General features: G+C 46.4%; 1 protein-coding gene across 7 annotated transcripts in view; it reads right to left on the bottom strand.

Annotated features, from left to right (window-relative positions):
- The window catches only part of LOC142590666 (uncharacterized), a 224,496-nt gene that overhangs the window by 108,065 nt on the left and 98,707 nt on the right, over positions 1-17,724 (bottom strand). For all 7 annotated transcript variants that reach the window (XM_075703067.1, XM_075703062.1, XM_075703066.1 and 4 more), the window contains one exon: positions 1,585-1,716. In XM_075703067.1, coding sequence (XP_075559182.1) covers positions 1,585-1,716 — 132 coding nt within the window. The remainder of the gene's footprint in view (positions 1-1,584; positions 1,717-17,724) is intronic.

The raw sequence follows: 17,724 nt of genomic DNA on the forward strand, positions 1-17,724 counted from the left end.
GCGCCGTGAAGCACACGACGGAAAAGCCGCTAGGCCAATCGGATGGCTCGCTGCGTCAAGCAGCCAATACGAGCACGCACTAGTACATCACAAGGACGCGTTTTGCTAGAAAACCAATGAACAAGCAGAGACTAGGGTGGCGGGAAATTAAAGTTGAAGGGCCACTCTTTCAAATGAGGCCAAGATGACCTCAATAGCATGTCTTCAATGGCTTCTGCGCGCAGTGAGAAAATGCAGTTTTAGAGTAAATTCTGGCTAAGATCCTGCTCAAATAGATCATATAAATTAGTTTTTGGCAAAACTACTGAACCATGAAACTAAAAACTTCAAAAATTTGTGCAACAAGAGTTCAAGATATCAAAAATATTATCTTCAAAAAACCAGTTTTTTCGTGATTTTCGGCCTCTTAAGACCCGCGTCCCCCCTTAAGTTCAGGTCCAACAGCAGCGGGTGTATGTACGAACTCAAAGGCACCAAGCCTAACCTTCGCTAAACGGAATCAACATTGGCTCAAACTTGATGTGCACAGCATGAGAGTGCTGAACTGGTGCATTTCCACTTCGAATGCATGTTCCGACTAATTTTGAGCATGATTAACTAAACACAAGCGAAGGTGCTGCAGCTGTTGCTTTCATGGCAAATTGCACGACCGATGGTTGGCACGCTGATTTTTTCGATGCCGTCAACAAGCCCTTTCCACTACGACAGCTCGCGCTTATCGGTTGCGTCATTGTCGGGCTGGTATGATAAAATGGTCTGAGCGAAACCATGTGCTGAATATTCGGCCAATCGTTGACGTCAGCGCCTTGTCAGTATTGTATCAACTCAGCATTATCGTGCCTTAAATGACTACGTGAAGCCAGGCAGGCCCTGCCACCAGCAGCAAATAAGGGCTGACGCTGCAAGAAGACTTTGTCAGTAACATAAAGTTTTCGAAGTGTCACGGTAGTTTTTTCACAAACTGGCTAGCCCTCAACAAAAGGCAGCAACTACAGTGGTTCACGATGCAGTCTGGATGAAGGCCTTGCTGCTTTCTGTTTAAAATGAAATCACAGTCCTGCACTACAAACGTTTTTGGCATAGCACCGACATAAAGCTACTAGTGCAGTTGCTATGTGGAACAAGGCATGAGTGTTTGTAGCAATGTACGTCTGTGCATTGTTTTTTTGTTTTTTTTCAGCAAACTTTCCTTTGAAATCGGGCCATGCGCGCATCCCTTCCAAGACATTTTGCAACTAATCTGCTAGGGCAGGGCACATGCGCCGTCCCACCGTGAAAAAGGCAGATGGTGCTGGATGTCCCGTAGTGTAACGTTGCAATTCCAGTTTATAACAACATAAGGTACTCAGGCTCCTTGATGCACCAGAATCCCATACAGTTTAATGCACACACATTTAGAATCCTAGCTCCAGTTTTATTTAGTCCATCAGATTTACTGACGTGGCTGGAGTTTTTCTTTACTGTGGTATTGTGACCCGTGTTCTCATGCATCAATTCACATGAGTGGCCTGCACTGTTGCAACTTGAAGCTGCTCTTGTACGAAAAGCTCTGAAAGAAGTAGGGCCAATGAAGTGGCTTCTCACCCGGGTGCTTGCGCTTGTGACTAAGGAAAGCACACAGTCTGGCAGTCGCAAAGTCGCAATGGTCACAATAGTAAAGGAGGCTCTGCTGCAACTGGTCGTGCTTGACTGTTGGTAAGAAGTCATGATGCCTCCCTGTAACAGGACCATATAAAAGGTAACTGGATTAGCGAATTATGACTTTTGTTTATAACATACAATCACAAGCCACACAATTTTAACATCAGGCTCCTCATTCACTTATATAACTAATAAGCAAGATTCAAAAGTCACGAAGGAAATTAAATTTGTTTGCTACAAGCATGCATGGTAGAAAGAGACCACTGAAACTGTATTTTGCTTCTATTTAGTCTCATTGGGTAAACATAAATGCCAAGACAAATAACAATAGGCCTTCTATTTTCTCAGCCAACTTTTGGTACACTACTGCTAGTACTATTCCTTGGCTTTTGTTAAATGAATCTTTGGCGGCTTTCCTTTGCCAACACACTTGTCCTGCTTACTTCAATTGAAGTTTGGTAGCTCTAGTTTTCTTGATTATGTTTACAATATTGCTTTTTGACCATATTTCTCAAGTTTTCCATTTGGGTACAATGAACATGCCTTGGTCCAAATATATACCTTCATCACTTCTATTCATTCTCACTCCTGCAAGAGCACCTCAATTGCAGACATACACATAAATCCTAATACACAGTAGACAGAGGTTAAATCCTTTATTCTTTTGAATGCAGCCCATGTAAGAAACATGCAGAGGCACACTGGCCCCACTGGACTCCTGAACCATCAGTGAGAAAAGAACCAAGATGTATCAATGAATCTTTTGGTTTGGGGGAAGATGTTACGACATGTGCACAACAAAACTAGTTTTTATCTTCCAAGAACTGTATTATATACAGTTAATAAGGATGATAAATTGCATGTCTTTGACCTTTGAGAAAAGGTGTGTTCTTGGGATGTTTACTACTGCAGCAATTAATGCTGTAACATAACACTTTAACAATGAGTCCCACATTTTAGTTGTAGACCTTGACTTAGCCCATTAAAATCTCATTTTCTGCAACCAAGTTATAGAGTACACAGTACGCATCTGTTCTTCCGATCCAGAACATGCAGCACTGGGTCCTGAACTCGCCCTTGGGCTTGGTTGAAAAACACATTCAAAAGATAGCATATGCTGCTGTGAATATGTCAGCCAAACCTTGCAGTTGTGCGCAGTACATGGAGCTAACAAGCAGAGTGCGAATTTACGTTTTCCTCAAACACCGTTTTGAAAGAGAGGCCTGCTCCCCCATTTCAACGCTGCTGTTGCCATGCATGTCGTTTTATGCAAGATATCCATGTAAGGCTGCAATTTGCCACTAGCTGGCATCAACCAAGAAGGTTGTTTAGATCAGTATGCTTCTTCCTACTGTTAATGTGTATGTTAACCGATGGAGTTAACTAAATAGGCCATATTTTACAGATTTTTAGATTTTTCTTTGTTGCGTGCCTACCAGCTTGGGGCCATCTTTTTGATCTGAAGACAGGATTGCCGGACCACTTGGATGGAAGGAGCACGCACACGATAATCTGCTACTCCTCGTGCCTAAAGACTAGTTCATCTACCTGGCGCCTGGCAATCCTTCACCGTGAATCACGTGCATCCTGCAGACAGGTCACAAGGGTCTCCTTCTGCTGCTACTTATATCGGTTGAGCTGTATTTTCCTGGTCATTTGGCAGCAGTGGCAAAAGAATACAGACGGCACTCTAACGTGGCTCTGCAACCTTTTACAGGTTTGCACTTCTTACACATGGTCTTTTTCTGTTAATTGTGTACATGTTCGATCGTACTTTTTCTTGTTGCTGCTGCTGCTGCCATTGAACCATCTCTGTGATTGAAACTTCTGCCTTATTTTCTTGCATTTATATAATGACTGATTGCTATTCGTCGTCATGGGCCCTTCAAGTGAATCAGAGTGTGGCAAGAGTCACAGTGCCTTTAAGGACGATGACGAATTTATGGAATGCTCCGAGTGTTCAGCCTATTATCATATCGGAACTGCATGCTCCGGAGTTTCTGAGAGCACGTACCGATGTAAAGGGGAAGACTATAGGAAATCTTGGCGTTGCTCCTCATGTCGTAGGGGCAAAGCGGGACAGAGCTTGTCTGTGCCAAAGGAAACTGATGGCAAAATAGCCACGATGCTGGTCGAGATAAGCAGGAAACTTGATGAATTACTGCCCCTCAAGCAAACGGTAAATATTGAGGAATCGGTGAGTCTGTTATCAACCAAGTATGACAAAATTCTTGAGACCGTTGCGAAGCATAACCATGAACTAAAGGCGCTCAAGAACAAAGTTTGCAAACTAGAGGTGCAAAACATGAGCGCAGAATTGCTTTCAGTGCGCTCCTCGATAAATTAACTTGAGTACCACAGCAGGAAACTAAATATTGAGGTTCACGGTGTTAAACAAGACAACAACGTGTGTCTTATAGATAAAATGAATGTCATTGCATCAAAACTGCAACTTGCCCCTTTGACTGAACAAACTGTTACCTTGACTCACCAGCTTCAGACCAGAGGCAACAGGCCTCCCGGCATTATGATTCGCTTTTCCAACCAGTCAACAAGGGAATAATGGCTGAAGAAAATGAGGGTTTTGTCAGGTGCTCAGCATGAAATGTTTATTATGGAAAACCTGACTGTGCAGAATCGAATGCTCCTAAGAGCTGGGAAAGAATGGGCGTGTGTAAATAATTTCGCTTTGCATGACACCGCGCTGGAAAAGTGTTTATAAGAAAGAGTGAGGGCGATCGCGCACACTTGATAAAGTCGCCTGCAGATTTGGATAAGATCGCTTTTTGAGCATAGGAGCTAAAGTAAGTTGTAGTTGAAATGATGATGTTGGGACACTCTAACAAAATGTCTCTGTCGGATCTTCGTGATAATGCAAGCTCACAAAACGGTGGATTGATAAGATGCATACATATCAACTGCCAGTTGGTGCAAAATAAAAAGGATGAACTTGACATTTTTTTCAGCAGCCTAAACTTTCGTTTTGATTTCATAATGCTTTCTGAAACGTGGTACAGTGATTTTACGGTCCCCGGTGTCTGCCAAAGTATGAGTGCTTTACACGATTAAGAATGAACTCGCACGGTGGCGGGGTTAGCCTAATTGTGTGTGATTCATTTAATGTCAACTGTGTTCAAAAATTTTCTTGTGTTAACGATGACTACGAGGTATTGTCTGTGTTACACGCACATTGTTTATTCTGTTATCTACAGACCACCACGAGGCAATCTCCAAGGCTTTTTTCTCTTTTTACATGGTTGAATTACAGTATAAATTGACTTGTAGTGGCGATTTCAGTATAAACATGCTGGTTGACTGCAATATCACACATGATTTTGAATTGCTTTTAAAAACGTATGGATGTTCCAATGTTATCAGTACTCCTACCAGAATTACCTGCGATACGTCCGCATGCCTTGACTTGTTTATTACTAACTACGGATCAAAGAGTGTTAAATGTGGCACTATTTCATACAGCTTGAGTGATCACATGCCGGTATTCCTCACTGTCAAACGGGAAGATAAAAGATCACCAGAACGAGTTTGCTTCTCGTAAATTGTAACTGAAGAACAGCTAGTGTGTTTTCGCGATGACTTACGTCACGTAGTGTGGGACAGTGTTATTGCTGCTAGAAGTGCTGATTGCGCTTACGGTGCTTTTCTGGAAACATTCATCTTTTATGTTAAACATATTCTTCTGTTCCTAAAGTATCCGCTCGATTAAGGATATGTAAACGCTGGGTAACTATTCAATTATTTAAAAAGAGCAAAGAAAAGGCCAGGTTATTCAATAAATTCATCACATCTCGGGATCCTGATGATTTAAGAGTATTTAAATCATTTTGAAATGGCTTAACTAAGGAATTATGTGCTGCGAAAACTACATTTTATAAGCAATCCTTCGCATCTTGCAGCCATGAGAGCAATAAGATATGGCAATGGCTTAATTCTTTGCTGATCAGAGTGCCCAATTCAGCGGCAGGGTTGCATATAATTTCTGATGGAGCGGGCATACCTGACGAGAAGTTGGCTGACTGTTTTAATAATTATTTCACTAATCTACCGAAATGCAATGTGAATGACAACGCATGCCGTTTCATTACAACGAAATGTGTGCATTCAATTCTTTTGCGTCCCACAAACACTTCAGAAGTAATTTTATTGTTCTCCGCACTGAATAATAGCAACTCCTGCGATGCTGATAACATTAAAATCAAGCCTGTAAAATTTGTAATAGATATAATCACTCCAGTACTAGCCCATATTTATAATATCTGCCTTTCTACCGGTGTGCTCCCGTATAAAATGCAGATGGCAAAAATAGTTGCATTGTTCAAGAAAGGTGACAAAACTGCCTTATGTAATTATAAGCCTGTGTCTATCCTCCCTATATTTTCGAAGTGCTTGTAAAAAATATTTTTTGCAGAATATCAGACATTCTGGACAAGCACAACTTGATAACTAAGCATCAGTACGCTTTCCAAAAAAATATGTCAACACAGCTAGCTTTGCTTGAACAGAAAGAACTAATTCCAAATAATTTTGAGGAATGTTTGCGAACATTGGGAGTACTTGTCGACTTTTCAAAAGCCTTCGATTCTATAAATCATGATGTCTTGCTTAGTAAGTTAATTAAACTATGGGGTTTTACGTGCCAAAACCACTTTCTGATTATGAGGCACGCCGTAGTGGAGGACTCCGGAAATTTTGACCACCTGGGGTTCTTTAACGTGCACCTAAATCTAAGTACACGGGTGTTTTCGCATTTCGCCCCCATCGAAATGCGGCCGCCGTGATCGGGATTCGATCCCGCGACCTCGTGCTCAGCAGCCTAACACCATAGCCACTGATTAACCACGGCGGGTAGCTTATTAAGTTAAACCACTATGGTATACGCGGCAAGGCGCTTGACTTGATTAGGTCGTATTTGGTCATAGACAGCAGTTTGTCAAAGTAAATAGCTTTAAATCTGAAGTTCGGTCGGTCAAGGTAGGTGTACCCCAGGGCAGTATTTTAGGGCCCCTCCATTTTAATATCTTTATTAACGATTTTGTAAACACTGATGTTGATACGCGTTACATAATCTATGCTGATGACACTACGCTACTCTTTTCATCTAACCGCCCTGGCGAATTGATTATAAGAGCTAATGCAGTTTTGAGTAAACTATACACATGGTCATTTGACAACAGTTTGACTATTAATTTGCAAAAAACTAAGGCGGTGTTATTTCGCACTAAGAATACGCAAATTACTATAGAGGAAGATTTGCTAATGAACAATTCTAAAATTGAACTTGCACACTCGGTAAAATTGCTAGGTGTATTTTTCATCATACTATGACCTGGCAGAGCCATATAGATTTTCTTGCTAGTAAGCTTTCACAAATCACTGGAATTTTTTATTCCTTGAACTATCTTCCTCGCTCTATTAAGTGCTTGTTATGTAATTCACTTTTTCTCAGCCATTTATTGTTGTTCTGTCTGGGCTACCACTTCTGAAACAAATATCAACAGGCTGTACATAGTGCAAAAGAAGGCTCTTCGCGCTATTTGTAATAAACCATATGACTTCCGTTCAGCTTATTTATTTCATAAACTTAAGACACCAAAAGTACAGGCCCTTTTAAAGTATCGTTTAGTGCTTGCGTATAAAAATGAACAGAAAAAGAACATAAACTACATTACTTTTATGGCTAACCTAAAGCTACACGAGATTCCATACAGTACAAGAAAGCCACAGTACTGGCACGTACCGAAATCGCACACGAACTATGGATTACAAATGCTGTGCTCCAGGCTAACTTGGTTATTAAATGATCTTATTGTTAATAAAATTTATATTGCGACTTGTTCTCCTCCTGATATTCTTGCTTTTTTCTCATATGTGAGTTGTACAATGCCTATATGCTTTTCAAGTGCAGTGAAATTTTTTGCGTTCTTGCTTGCTTGCTGACATCTTGCTTTTGTTGTATTTTCCTTTTTTTTCCTTCCTCACCTGATTCGTGATGTGTATGCATGATATCTTGGAGTACTTGAACATGTAAGTACTTGGGAAAACTGTACTTCCGCTCTGCTGCTCCCTTCTTTTTTTTTGTATTAAGGGTATTTCGGGCTAGTCAAGGTGCTATGAGCAGCTTTTTCCCCCACTTTAGCCCCGCAAAGCTGTATTTCTTTTTTGTGGAAATAAAGCATACATACCAAAGCATACATACATACAAAATAAGTGAAAATCTGTGTTTCGAATTTTGATAATTATGCACTTTTGGAATGAGCCAACTATTGTCTGCTCACACTCAGCCGCACCCACCCACGTAGGAATGAAACTTTGGCCACACTACTTATCACTGTCGCAGCCCTTGAGTTTAGCTAATTCTGATTAGTTTCTAACACTCAACTAATCTCTAAACATGCAAAATTTAAGCCCAGACCCCACTTGCACGGCCCCTGCCGTGCCTCACAAGGAATGGCGGTTAGCATCTACAAGGGACGCACACTCCCTCCCGGCCAACGCTGTTCCAGCCTGCTCCTTGACGACATTTTCGCAGACATCAATTTGCATTGAGCTATTGATAACATGCATTCCACCTTACTGTGCACAAATCAAGCACGCTACAGTTTTGCATAGCTACATCTGCTGCCTAGTGTAAATACCACGGCCACCGCGGGAAGCCGCCATGAGCCCTCTAGATATTGACACGTGTACTTATTTATCCTTTTCTCGGGGACTGCATTTCACCCACATCACAAACCTTAAAGTTATCACTCAGTGCAAGACACGCCTGCATGATTGGAACTTACTGGAATGCTATCAATAGTTCTATCCTTTGTCTGTTGTCACAGAAGCTTGTGTAATCTGATTCTATGTGCAACACGAATTGTGTAGTACTTTCTGGAAGACATGCGGGCTTTAAGGCGATAACTTTAAGGTGTGTGATGTGGCTGATATGCAGTCCCTGAGAAAAGCATGAATAAGTACACATCAGTATGTTTAGAACCACATGATCTGATTAGCCTATGTGATTGACACGGCTCCAGGAGCATGGCAACACAAGCTAGCCTGAGCACCCACATCTAACTGGAGCGGGTTGTCTTTTCCAAGGTTGCACACCTTCGAGCCTTCAAGGTGCATCGCCTCAAGGTTGAAGCTTGTTATGTTAGGAATCCTTTCAATGCAAGTCCGTAGTGCAGAATCCATCACTGAGCCGATGTGCACACTGCCAAAGTACTTGCAAGAGCGAAGATGGCATTTTGTTAAAGCGTAAAAAACTGTGTTAATGCCATAGAGATCGTCTGAAAGAAAATGTGCTACTCACGCCGCTTAGTACAAGAATAAACAGTTACATGCAGCTCTCCAGTACACTGTAACACAGCAAAGTTAGGGTGGCTAGAATAGGGTGGGGGTGGGAGGTGGGGGAGCGTTGAAAGTGGTGGTGGAAACTGGCTCCACCGCGTGTGCCAGAGCAGTGCACCAATTTCGTAAGTAGCGTGATAGCTCTGTTTGCAAAAGATGCCGCTTGAACTTTCATGCATGCTGTTCTGTTTCTACAGCAAAGGTGTTGGTTCAACTACGAAATCTCAAGCATTATATCCCAATTTTCACGGTATCCTGAAAGACTGACATCATTCACTGAGCTTACAGAGAGGGAAAATTAGGGGCATACAAGGGGCGATATGCAGGAATATTTTGAAGAGCATAGGTAAATTCTGGGATGATTTCTGTTGCCCTGAAAGAACGAACCAAAAGCGGTAACAATTCCACATTTGCAGAGAATGGGGACCATATTGGTGAGTGGTGGGTACCAAAGTCTTAAAATTTGTAGGTTAATTACAGCCTTTGTAGCAAATTATACAAGCATTCCAAAGCTTTACAAGCTGTTACTATGAACCACAAAGGAGGATTTCCTAGTGTCCTGAAAGACGTAAGCACGTCATAAATTTTACATTTTGAGGGAATTAGGAGCATCTTATGCATGATGCATGCACAAAGTGTGTTGAGACTGTCAGTTAATTACAGCATTTGTAGCAAATTACCTTAGGCAAGCATCCCAATGCAGATTGTCATCTGGCCATCATCAATATGTTTCCAACAGTAGTAAAGGAGCTGTACTTGACAGTGACTTCTCATTCATTGGAAATAGGGCACATGCTAGGTGTAACTACTGTCAAAACTTTTTCTGTCTTAATTAAAAGAAAACACACAAAGGTAAAGACTGTGTCATTGAGCATGCAATGCGCGACCACCATTCCGTGAACTACAGTGCCGAGTTCTGCATCGCGCTTGCAGAGAGGATCCACCTGCACAAGTATAAACGCACCATACTCTTGACATCTTCCCATTCTAAGAACTCTAGCAAAGGGGAGGCGATCTTTGTAATATGTACTACCCAGGTCCACTCTGTGTATTCTAAGCCAACTCATGAACACAAACTTCAATCTAACCTCCTATTGGATACTGTAGAATAAATCAATGTGCCCGTCACATCTTAAATTAAAGGATGTGTCATTATTGACTGGTCTGCAACTGCTAAAGTGTAATCTACCAAACTGCCCCGCCTCGTGCTGTGCTACCCTTGGTAGGAACTTTCAATGTCAGGCTTTGAGGTAAAGCATAAGAAAAAAAATTATGTGTCCTTCAGAAGTCAAAGGGGACAATGATATACAGATTTACAGCAGTGTAACTTCTGTTGTTGGAGTGGCATTGGCACCGATAGAGTAGTAACAGCAGAGCGGGTCAAGTGGCATGTGCTGTAAGGATCCTTTTCCCTGGCAAAGTGAGGAGACAGATAAAGTGAACATAACAGCTAGTTGGTTGAACATCTTGAATTAGGGAACAGCGCGAAAGACGAGGACACAGAAGAGATGCATAACAACCACACATAGCGCCGACTAATCATTGAATTTATTGAAATGAAGGACATACATATAAATATGCTGGAGTGCCTCATCAATGTCATCGATGTCAAGGTGAAAATATAGCATCGTCACCCTTACATGATGAAGGGTGACCAATCTTACAAGATGCGGACGCATCATCCTGTAAGGTTGACCATCCTGTATCCTCACTGCCCAAATGAGGGCCGAACACTCGTGCTCTGCAATGGAATAATTGTGTTCAGTGGCTGATAGGAGGTGGCTAACATAGGTGATGGCACAGTCATGGCCACGTTAGCGTTGGCCTAGTAATGCACAGGCTCCTTGGCCACTTGCATTGGTTCGGACTTTGGTAGGCGTAGCCGGGTCAAAGCAGGCAAGAATCGGAGGAGTCGTGAGCAGGCTGACGAGGTGCAAGAATGCAGAAGCTATTACAGGCTCCAAGAAAAAGGAATGGCAGCCTCAAAAGCTCAGTAAGTGGCTTCGCTATGTCCACGAAATTTTAATGAAGCCACGGAAGTATGAGTGTAGGCCTAGAAAGCTAGACATCCTTTGCAGATTGGGGAACGGGGAAGTTCTTGACTGTGTAAATTTCTCCAGAGTCTCTTTGTACACCGTAGGCATCTACGAGATGGCCAAGCACTGCGATTTGGCAGCAGCCAAAGTGATCTTTGAACGAGCTCAGCTGCTGTCCGGCTTAAAGGGATACGGACACAAAAATTGGTGGGTGGTTTTCTGCGTCAGAACAAAAGTTGAACTGTTAAAAATGACGAATACAACAAGTTGCTTAGAAAAAGAGAACGAGAAACACCTTTGTTTTGCGATTTTCTGTTGCGCCTTGCCTCCAAGCGGCCACCGGGAGAAGCTGAAACTTGACGTCATGACACCCCCGCGTGCTCGCGCGCGCGCGGCCAAGGTCAGCCACAGCCAGCGCAATCTTTCCGGAGTGTCCGTCCCTTGCAGCGCTTGTGTATCGCCGTCGGCTATGTTCGCACGTGGTCTGTCTGAAACATTATCCCCGCCAGCGCTCCATGCAGGTGGTGCATCTTACACGCGTGTTCGCACGGTCGTCGATCGGTATTGAAGCATTCATCGTGGCGGAAGAAAATGCCCAGACATTACTGCGCCCACGGTTGTTATAACAGCATTATCGGTCGTGACACGCCGTCGCGCACGTTTCCCAGAGACAAGAAGGTGCGTGAACTTAGCATACGTGCCTGTCAGCCACCACCCCCAGCATGGAGACTTCTAAAAAATGGCTTCATTTGCGCGGACCACTTCGTCGACGATGCTTATGCGACCAGCCCGGCTGTGCTTTTTTAAAAAGCCTTGGCATGCCGCTCAAAAGGCTCCTGTTGAGGCAATATAATTCGAAGAGCGGGTGCTTAGTGATACATTCGTAACTGTTAGCTGTGTCCGCCAACTTTTGTTGCTCTGGCAACAGACCCTCTCTCTTTCTGTATGCATGTGGCCGCAGCGGTGACTGCAGGAGTGCCTGTTGAAAGAAGGAAAATTAGCCTTTCACTGGCTGTGCAGGAACAGATATTCTCGGCTTGTGACAGAAATTGTTTACCCTGCGGATGCATGTGTTTATCGCAAAACAAAATAGCCATGTTGTGTACACTCTCGCTGCGTCTAATATTGAACGACAGCATACGAGCGCTCTTTTAATTGATCAAATATACAAAACACAGCCAGCGAATGAACCGCCAGACAACAGCATACATGTGTAGTAATCTAAAATGCGCAGCACATTTATCTACATTGCCGTTTCACACGTTGCTTTTCAACTTCAAACAAAAAATTACGGATTTTCATAGGTCTCTGCATAATCATGCATCGGATTTCATGACTTGGTTGTTCGCGCAGCATTTCCCTATTAAATGTCACAGCCAAAGACTTTCCTCTGTCTATGGCCACAGAATCGATGTAGCTAAGTGATCTGGTCGACGAGTCCCTAGCGCAGCCGCCCATCTCAACGAGTTCAACCAGTAAATGGCTTCTAATGGCGTGAATGTGAAAGTAGCCGTAAACACAGGGCTATGAAACGGGTGGAAAATTCTACACATGCCGTGCCTCGTCACGTAAAAACGAAGTGTGCAGCGATCGAAAGCCGACAGCGTAGGTAAGCTCAAAGCGACGAGCTACGCTACCTACGATTCAGCCCTTTCTGCGTCAACGCGGGTCACGAAACTAGGCATTTTGCCTCCTATGTAACATAACTTTACGAATTGCTGCTGCTGCACTTCAAGTTTACTGGAAAAAGAAATTACCATGTTGCTGGCCCGGACTGCCTGACCGGCACGTTCAAGGCCGCCTGCTCTTCTTCGCCTCTTGACGCGGAAGGCTCGTAACAGTAAGCGGTTATATTTCTTGCTAAGTTGGAAGGGTCCTCGTCTGCAGACGTGTACTCATCGCTGGTAGAGGCACCAGAACCCGAATCCATGCTCGCGATTGCGGCGGCGGCGCGCCTCGAATGACCGTGGCCGGCCGGCTGGCTACCCGACGGGGGTGTCGTGACGTCACGCCTTCCAACTCGGTTGGGCCGGGCGGCGTTGAACGTGCCAAAAAAAAACGCCAAAAACGCCAAAAATAAAGCCATCCGCTGAAAAATGAGCGAAGTGACTACTTGTTTTCGGTGTACTCGCACACTGAGGACTCGTTTTCTCTATTATCGTAAAATTTTCAGGTTTTGTGTCCGTATCCCTTTAAGGAAAAACATCGAGGACGGCTGAAAAGAGTTTCAAATCTTGGGAAGAAACTATGACATTGCCCAGGTAACATAAACATGTGGGCCATTTAAAGCATGTGAGCAGAGAGTCCATCATGTGCTTAAAGGTTACCAATGCGTTACCAAGTGCAAATGGCATGACCTTGAATTGGTAAAAGCTGTCAGCTGTTCCAAAGCTAATCTTTTCACGGTCCATATCGTCCACAGCAATCTGCCAGCATCCAGACCATAAGACGATTGAGAAAAAAATTACAACAGAACTCATCTCGCGATGACTGTCCACAGTAATGCAAATAGCAATAGAGCAATGTAGCGACAGACCATATTCTTGGATACAGTGAACGTTTATTTTAACACGAGCAGTGGCAATTCTGAGACTTTCGTTGCTACAACTAAATGCCAGATACTTTTATATCGTTCTACTTTGCCATGATACTCGTTTTCCAAGGTTGCCCATCAGCATGGACATTGTTAGATACGGGGCCGTTTCCTGAGCCTACTTCGAGTTCACCAGACCACATCCAATCGCACCACAGCTAATTAAGGAGCGCAGAAGCACGGATACCACATTTCTGGGGTGCGCACGTGCAACAAGTTGGCGGCCCCCACTTCGTGTGCCGCAGGTGGAGCTATTCACTGCCTGACTCTTCCCGAAAGTGAAGCGAGAGCCTGGCGCTGTTCCAGGTAACGTGAGTCCCGAAGCAAGATGGCTGTAATGCACCGCGAAGACCCGGCAGCGTCGCCTCCACCTGGCTATTGTGACGGCGCATTGCAAGTCAGCAAGGCAAGACCGCAGGCAGAAGTAAGCCCTTGGACAATTGGGGACCCAGCGGCGACTCTCTTCGCCAGGTATGACACCATCGCACGGGCGCCTACCATTGGCCGAAAGTGACGACACTTGAGCGGGCTCGCCGATTGGCCGAAAATGGCGTCATCTCAGCGGGCTCGCCCATTGGCCGAACGTGATGTGTCTTCGAGACACTGAAGGGTTTAAAAGACGCAGACCGGGAGCAGCAGAGAGCATTCCTAGAGCATTCCTTGATTCATCTCTTTCGAGCTTCTTGCCACGGGCAGTAGCGTCCGAGTTGTTGCCAGCACGTAATGACTTCTATGACTGTTAATTTCTTGGTCGGCTCACTGTACATAATGTAAATAACCCTTCCCAAGTTTTTCATGCCGACGTCATCCTCAACTCCTACAACGTATGATGATGACTGCGTGATGCTGACGCAGCAACAATGGGATGACGAAGAAGGAATGGCATCCATTGAACGAAAATAGCACATAATGACAAGGGCATGATGACAATGATATGTCGATTCTTAAGTTAGGAAGGCAGTATAACAATGCCAACATGATGGTGACCACATGGGAACAATAAGGTGACAATGACTGTATGACAACGATGACCTGACGACAGTATGACAAAAAACAGGCAAAGAAGCGAGTATGAGAACGATGGCATGATCAAGACGGCATGACAACGATGCTATGACAACAGATACAAGATAGCACCTGTGTGATGATTCTGCAATGATGACAGCATGACAGTGGTGGCATAATCATGGCTGAATAATTACAGCATGATTATGATAGAATGATGACCAAGAAATGACAACGGTGGCATGGCGAAGACGGCATGACGATGATGGCATGGCTGCAACAGTACGACGATGGTGGTATGAAGAGTCGGATGTCAAAGTTACAATGATGCCGATGGAACGACTGTGACAGCATCCCGAAGATGGTATGACAACGAATGCATAACTACGACTGAATGACGATGACGCTATGACGTTAATAGAACGGCATGAAGACAATGGCATGATGATGACAGCATGATGGCAATGATGACTGTATCACGACATCAGCGTGACAATGACAGCTGTAGCAAGTATGTGACGCCCCCTCGGGCATAATCTTGGTTCGCCCGGCCAGCTCGGTGGCCTGCTAAAGCATGGCAGGCAATACTGGTCACCGCACCACAATAAACACCGACGAGCACGGCTGCTTGTGGGTCAGTCATCGTTCAGCACCACCACGCTGCCGAGCAACCGTCTATTGGAGGGTGCCTCGAGCCCTCCCTTGTTCACGAGCCCGGGTGGATCGTGACTGGCGACGAGGATGGGATCCTCGTGACACTGGAGGCGGCCGGTCGGCTCCTGCTCGTGACACTGGCGACGAGGCTGGCGACGAGACCTACGGAGAGTCCCATGCCGCCGCGAGCGGCGAAACACCGCCCCCCGTTGCTGTCGCCATGCCGCTGTACGGAAGGCTCGAGCCGTTCGAGGGAGATCGGTCCGCCTGGCAAATTTACGAGGAGCAAGTCCATGTGTTCTTTTGGGCAAGCGACAAACCTGAGGCCAAACAGCGGGACATTTTCCTGGCCAGCTGCGGGACCCGCGTCTTCAGCCTCTTGCTTGACCTTCTCAAGCCAGCCACGCCGCACGTTAAGACGCTGGGTGAGCTGCTTGCCATACTGCGCTCGCATTTTAACCCAGCACCGTCCACGCTAATGGAGCGTTTCCGCTTCAACAACCGAGGCCGCCGGGAAGGAGAGACCCTCGGACAATTCGTTGCTGCGCTACGACGGTTAGCGAGTGCCTGCGCCTTCGGGGACCAACTGGACTCGCTGCTCCGGGACCGTTTCGTCTGCGGAATCAACAACCCTGCCACGCAGACGCGAATCCTGGAGCTTCCCGACCCGTCGCTGGACGACGCCGTGAAGGCAGCGCTGGCAATGGAAGCTGCCGCCAAGGACGCCAGCGAGATTTCCCGTGCGACTGGCTCATCGTCGGCGGAAGCGGCGGTCAACAAGTTCGCGACAAAGGACAGCACCTCCGATCGCTGTGGTGGTGCCCGCTCCCCTTCACAGTGCCAGTTCTCTCAAGCACACTGCTTTACGTGCGGGAAAACTGGGCACCTGGCACGTGTATGCCGAAGGGGGAGAACGAACAGCAAGCAGCAGCCTGATTCAAGCCCAGGTACAACACAAGCCCGCGGCCAGGGTAACCGTCGCAAAGGTATGCGGCGAAGGCATGCAGCAGCAAGCTCAAGTTCTTCCTCGGCCAGGCTCAACGTCATGGCCGAGGACACGCCGATTTTCGAAATGTGGCACACAGGCTTTGTACCGTTGTCTGTGCCGCCATACATGCTGACCGTCGAAATCTGCGGGCACCCCATTTTCATGGAGCTGTACACAGGGGCCAGCGTGTCTGTAATGGCCGGAAAGCTCTTCAAGCGTGCTTTCCTCGGCGTGTCCGTCAAGGCTTCGGGCGTGATGCTGCGCAGCTCCTCCGGGCAACTCTCCCAGGTCCAGGGTCAGGCACAGGTCAGCGTTCGTTTTGGCGACAGGGAGGCAACCCTTCCTCTTTACTTAACAAAGGGGTCGTCGCCGACGCTGCTGGGCCGAAATTGGATTCATGCACTGGGCATTCATCTGCCAGAGTACCCGGAAGCCAGCTTGCATGTGGTGCAGAGCTACCAAATCTGCCAGGAGCATCAGCGAGCCTCGCGTCATGTGAAAGGCACCCACTGGCCGTTCCCACAGAGACCCTAGGTCCCGCCTACATGTGGGTTTGGGGGACCCTTCAAGGGCCATTACTTCCTGGTGCTTGTGGACGCCTTTTCGAAGTGGGTGGAGGTTCTACCTGTCACCACTCGATCAGCAGGCGCGACCATTGCAGCACTACGACAGGTCTTCGCCGCCCAAGGGTTGCCGGATATCATCGTGTCCGACAATGGTCCCGTTTTCGCCAGCACAAGGTACATGGCCTGGCTGAAGAAAAACGGAATCCGCCGGATGATGGTTCCGCCGACCACCCTGTTTCAAATGGTGCAGCCGAGCGGGTGGTGCAAACCATCAAGACAAGCTCAAGAAGAGCCAGACTGGGAATTTCCGGACGCAGGTTGCCCGGATACTGTTTCAATACCGGACCACGCCCCACGATGTCATGGGCCGTGCCCCCTGTAAGGTCGTGCTGGGTCGGATGGTCAAGACACCCTTGGACGTCTTGCATCCGGACCTCCGATCCACAGTGTTTTTGAAGCAGCTGAAGCAGAAGCTGGCTGCTGACCAAGGATGCCGTCCCGAGCCTTTGCCAGAGTCGGGAGCTCCAGTTTTCGCCAGGAACTTCTGTCCTGGCCCACCCTGATCTGCGGGACAGGTGGTGTCTCCTGCCAATGCCTCATCGCTGCTCGTCGGCATGCCAAAAGGGGCCATGTGGCACAGACACGCCGACCATGTCAGGCCTTGCCTCGGGACCTGGCCAGCACTTTCGACTGCCACTGAGTTCCAGCCCGCAAGAGGACTAGCGGCAGCACCAGTCGCTTCCTGCGGAGCACCACCTACCTCGGAGGCGGCAACCGTAGCCAGTGGTGCGGCACCCGTTGGACCGGTGTCGAGCTCGGCACCACTCACGAGGCCGACCACTACGGACCCTCCGGATGGAGCGAGGCTGACCCAGGCAGCACCCGGCA

Source organism: Dermacentor variabilis, chromosome 8 (genome assembly GCF_050947875.1).
Source record: "Dermacentor variabilis isolate Ectoservices chromosome 8, ASM5094787v1, whole genome shotgun sequence".
NCBI classification, from domain to species: domain Eukaryota; kingdom Metazoa; phylum Arthropoda; class Arachnida; order Ixodida; family Ixodidae; genus Dermacentor; species Dermacentor variabilis.